General features: G+C 31.9%; 1 protein-coding gene across 1 annotated transcript in view; it reads left to right on the top strand.

Moving 5' to 3' along the window:
* The window catches only part of TMEM184C (transmembrane protein 184C), a 25,427-nt gene extending 20,696 nt beyond the window's left edge, over positions 1-4,731 (top strand). Inside the window, exons 7-10 of the mRNA XM_008564694.1 lie at positions 1,339-1,451; positions 2,832-2,931; positions 3,433-3,604; positions 3,958-4,731. Of these exons, the coding sequence (XP_008562916.1) occupies positions 1,339-1,451; positions 2,832-2,931; positions 3,433-3,604; positions 3,958-4,223 (651 nt within the window). The 3' untranslated portion in view covers positions 4,224-4,731. The remainder of the gene's footprint in view (positions 1-1,338; positions 1,452-2,831; positions 2,932-3,432; positions 3,605-3,957) is intronic.
* Positions 4,732-5,589: the final 858 nt, after the last annotated feature.

Below are 5,589 nucleotides of genomic sequence, written 5' to 3'. Positions count from 1 at the left end.
AAAAAAAAAAAAAAAAAAAAAAAAAAAAAAGGATTATGTTCTAGAAACTGAAGTGCTCTAAAGATATAACTATCTGATCCTATAAGTTTTTAAAAATGTACATTTTATTTAAAATCTTTGGTTAATGCTTTCAGCAAAATAATAGTTTAGATGCAATGGTATGCATGTATGATATTAGACCTTTAAAATAAAAATTAAATGCCTGTGTAGCCACATGTTCATTTTCTTTCTAGGAATGTATTCTAAAGAAATGGTCATAAGTACTTTTGCTTTGAATATCTCTGCATATAAAGCCTATTATTTGTAATAGCAACAGAATGAAAAAACCTAAAGCCTAGTGGTAGGGACTGGTTAAATACACTGTGGTATTTCCATTTGCCAAAATCTTAGGCAGTTGTTAAAAATAATCCCTATAAAACATATGGAAAAATTAGGTACTTTAAGTGAAAAACCACGCAAGGCAACAATACTTTGTATTTAGTTCATGACAGCTATTAAAAAACCAGCTTATATGTAGAAAGGAATAGTTGGATGATAGGACTACGAATAACTTATTTTTTCACTGCTTTCATATTCTAAAATATTTTAAGTGAACATTTTATATGGTTTTAGTGGGAAAAAGTGAACTTTTATGAAAATGTTTGCTATTCAACCCTACACTAGGTTATTACAACTGATGTCAAAAAAATAATTACTATGTCTTAAGCATTTATTTTATAAAGTAAATTCAGCTGGACTAACATACTGCCCTCAAGAAAAGCTGTTTTCCTGATTCAGATTTCATGGTCACAACTTTATTGAAATTGTATTTATTTAATGTGTTGCCTTATAAATAATATACACACAGTGTTACATAAGATATACTATGTTAGGTAATAAGCTAAACCCGTATGAAATTAATGGTAATCTGTGTTTAAAAGCCATTATAAAACAGATATTTTTATTTTGGCTGAATGAGAGCCTTTTCTTCCATTTGTGTTAGTCATTTGTTTATTGCTCTCTGGGCCCCAGTAAGTGAACACCTAAAAACATTTCAGGGAAGATATTTTACAACTCGTTGGAGAAATTTATATAGTATATGAGGGGACTTCAAAAAGTTTGTGGAAAAATAGGATTAAAGGATGATAAAATCCTTCCATCAACTTTTTGAAGTATCCTTGTGTATTCACCTATATAGTAAACTATAAAATGTTGTTGTTAACCTAAAAATATAATAATAAAGCCTAGGAAAAACTGGCTGAAATATTACTCTTACCAGTTCTTTGTTTTATAACTTTAATATTTCTATTACCATACTTATTCTTACTGAAGAAATTTAAATGTTAATCTTGTTTCTAGTTTGCCATGTATTGTCTCCTCCTATTTTATAAAGCACTAAAGGAAGAACTGAGTCCAATCCAACCTGTTGGAAAATTTCTTTGTGTAAAGCTGGTGGTTTTTGTTTCTTTTTGGTAAGTGTTGCTTTCTCTTAAATGTTCTCATTTTCTAAAGGGCAATAAAACTGTTAATTAAAGAGGATTTTAAAAATAGTCTTAGTGTAAAAGGTAGATTAAAATGTCTCTCTCTACTTATCATTTAAAAAGTTCATCCCTTTAGCCCTTCTAGGATTTTCATAAAGAAATAATCAGATAGTCCCTGTAACATCTATAAGAAGAAAATAATTTGAGACAATTTAATATCTCAATACTAGAGGACTCGTTAAAATAAATCATGGCCATGTCATATAATAGAATAACATGCAGTTTGAAAGAAAACATATGTAGAATATTTGGTGATGTGAGGATATGTTCATCAGTAAACGTTTTTTAAAACAGGAGGCAAAACTATATATGGTCGCAGTTTAGTAGAGGTGGGTGAATGGGGTCCTAGAAACAAATATACCAAATTTAGCAAGATAGAATACAAACAGGGAAAAAGAAAAATCTCTGAAATCTCACCACCCAGAACTGATTAACATTTTGGTGCACATGTCATATATAAAACTTCACAGAAATAGTTTCATACTATAAAAACTTGTGGAATTCAACAATGTGTTCATTATATTGTGGATATATGTAGTTCTTTGTTAGTTAAGAGAAATATAATTTTGGTGTTTGGGGTTTTGTTTTTACTTAGTATTCTGTTGTATGAATATAACTCTTTAACCAATCTCCTATAGATACTTAGGTTGTTCCTAATTTTTTCACCATTACAAGTAACATAAAAGAGAATATTTTTATATATAGACTTAGGAAAGTTTGTCTATCTCATTTGCTGTTGAAATTTAACATGGGGCCATATCCCTAGATTTGCTTGAAATACTCAGCATGACTCCCCATCTTGGAGTCAGACTCTTTCTGAGTTTTTCTCTAACCCCAAGAGTTCAAACAAGACTAGTTTCAAAATGACTGTTTTCAAAAAAATAATCTGAATAATTAATAACATGTGTAAACAGCATTAGAGTATCTGTCCTTTATTTCCTTTTAAATGCCTATTGTACAAGATATTAGGCATTGTCTGTGTATAGGAAGAACTAAAAATCTAAATACTTATGCACACTTTCAAAACAAAAGAAGATGTATAAGCCAAAAGAAGATGTGTAAGCCAAGTATTGAGGTTCTGAGAATAATCAAAATTCGTCTGATAAAACTATACTAGAAAAATAAATTTGTAAAGCAAATAAATATATTTAATATAGATATGCAGTTTCTTCAGGAATATGCTGTGAAGGCAGGGTGGTGGTGGTCTACAGGTTGCACTGGGGTTTAACTTTTTTAAATGGCATAATTTTAAAACAACTGCTCATTTTATGCTTGATATAGATTTGGCGTTTACCTTTTCCTAACATATAGGCAAGCAGTAGTTATTGCTTTGTTGGTAAAAGTTGGCGTTATTTCTGAAAAGCGTACGTGGGAATGGCAGAGTGTAGAAGCTGTGGCTACAGGGCTCCAGGTAAGTAGTGCTGTCTTCGAATTCAATAGAACTTTACTGTTTCTTAAGCATTTTTTACATATTGTCTGTACTAAATATATGACAACATGCAGGATGGGTGAGGCGCTATTATCCTCACTTTACAGGTGAAGAAACAGGGGAACTCTAAAGAAATTGGCCAAATTGTAGCAGAACCAGGAATAAAACCTGGATTTTGTTATTCCTAGTCCATTTCTTTTTCTGCAGTTCTCCTCTTAGTCCTTAGGTAGTGGATTGAGAACACATTGTACTTTGCTAAGAAATATTTAATTGAGGTAATATAAAATAGACTTAAATTTTCACATTTTGTCTTTTTTTTGAAGAGAGCGGGCAAAATAATTATTTAGGAACATGGAAAATGGAAAAATGAATATAATCTGAAAAGCAAAAAAGTTATTGATACTTAAGTATTTTTGAAAAGTACTTGGAAAAAGATAGCATTCTACAAAACTAAATTTACAGATTTTCTTCTTGTTGTTACAGGACTTTATTATTTGTATTGAGATGTTCCTTGCTGCTATTGCTCATCATTACACTTTCTCATATAAACCATATGTCCAAGAAGCAGAAGAGGGGTCATGCTTTGATTCCTTTCTTGCCATGTGGGATGTTTCAGATATTAGAGATGATATTTCTGAACAAGTAAGGCATGTTGGTAAGTACTAGCCATTTAAATTCATCCAGATAGGTAGGTTATTGTATCTCTTCTACTCAGGCAATTTAGTGGCTATTTAAGAGATGAAAAGATTGATTATTTTTCTGGGTGGCTGGCCAGTATGGGGGTCTGAACCCTTGACCTCAGTGTTCTCAGCACCACGCTCTCCCAAGTGAGCTAACAAGCCAGCCCAATAAGATTGTTTAAAGCAGTACCATAGTACAGGTTCTTCAAATGGGGGCAGGGAGGTGCACAGGAGCGGGACATGGGGAGCTTATTTTTGGAATGGTAAGTTTATATAATGGTAAAAAGAACTTTTGGCTAACATAGAAAACCTTTATATTACATTAAAGGACGGACAGTCAGGGGACATCCTAGGAAAAAATTGTTTCCTGAGGATCAAGATCAAAATGAACATACAAGCTTGTTATCATCATCATCACAAGATGCAATATCCGTTGCCTCTTCGATGCCACCTTCACCCATGGGTCACTACCAAGGTTTTGGACACACTGTGACTCCCCAGACTACACCTACTATAGCTAAAATATCTGATGAAATATTTAATGTTGCTACAGGAGAGAAAAAAGAACCTTCACATATATCTGTGGACTCCTGAATAGTGTGCAGAAGCAAACTATGCTACTACCATGTTTATCCTTACCTGGTATCCTGTGGCTCAGGATTTTGTGCATGGGACAAGCCATTAAGATGGAAAATTTCAAGACAAAGATAGGTGAAAGCTAGGTAAAACTACTGGATTCATATATGCAAGTTTCATACATCACAAATAAACAGTCTAAATTTCCTAGACTTAGACTTGATTTCTTAACATTAGAGTATCACACACCCCAATGGTAGAAAATGACTCCAGGTGAATGTTTCTGATGTTACACTACTCTACCAAGAAGATGGACATTTAAAAAAAAAAAAAAAAAATTAGTCCTTCCTATCACTGCTGCATGAATATAATACTCTGGAATTAAGAGAGAAAGCATAATTCAGAAATATGAATTAGTGGAACTTAATCATAATCATGTGCCATATAAGCTTACCTAACAATTATTTCTCTATTTCTCAACTGGATGTCTTTCAATAAATAAGAACTTATCATTTGTTTTCTACAACTTTTTATGTCTCTCCTTCTTTAATGTTTTAACTAAGATTTCATGATTAAAGGCACAGCAAAAAAGAAGTAAAAAACAATTACTGCTTTTCCTCTATTAAAAATGCTATTAAAGGTGGCAGCAAACAAATCTCAGCTGAGTTGTCAAAATTATTCATTAAACCGTAGTCAGAAAACAAGAAGTAAAAAACAATTACTGCTTTTCCTCTATTAAAAATGCTATTAAAGTTGGCAGCAAACAAATCTCAGCTGAGTTGTCAAAATTATTCATTAAACCGTAGTCAGAAAACATGTAGATGCTATTTGGGAGAAATTTATTACTTAGGATAGGGTTTCTCTAATTGCTAATCACAATCTATTATTGGATCATGTTTAATATATAGAAAGTGCCATAGTAGTATGTTGCAAATAGCAATGATGAGTATTGTTGCTGAAGATCTTTACTTTATATATTTATGGACATGTATGTCCACTTATTTATACATGCATACATATATACATATATGCACACATACACATGGAGCCACTTCAGAATGTTCATGGAAAAACAGAATTTGAAAGATGACATGAATCTTTCCATGCACTTTTTTAAATACCGTGTGTGTGTGTAGTGGTTCACAGTAATTGTGGTACAGACTCATTATTCTGTCCACTATTATAAATCAAATATTTCTACTGAAATTAAAGCTGGGTTATATGTAAAATAAACCCTTAAATTTCACCAAAAAACTGTTAGAAGAAATGAATTCAGTAAAGTTGAAAGATACAAAACCAACATACAAAACTTAGTAGCATTTTTATACACAAATAATGACCTAACTGCAAAAGAAATCGAGAAAACAATGCTATTTATGATGGC

Source organism: Galeopterus variegatus, unplaced genomic scaffold, assembly GCF_000696425.1.
Source record: "Galeopterus variegatus unplaced genomic scaffold, G_variegatus-3.0.2 Scaffold190, whole genome shotgun sequence".
In the NCBI taxonomy this organism is placed as follows: domain Eukaryota; kingdom Metazoa; phylum Chordata; class Mammalia; order Dermoptera; family Cynocephalidae; genus Galeopterus; species Galeopterus variegatus.
The sequence above is the reverse complement of the archived record's forward strand: the minus strand, read 5'-3'. Positions and strand labels throughout refer to the sequence as shown.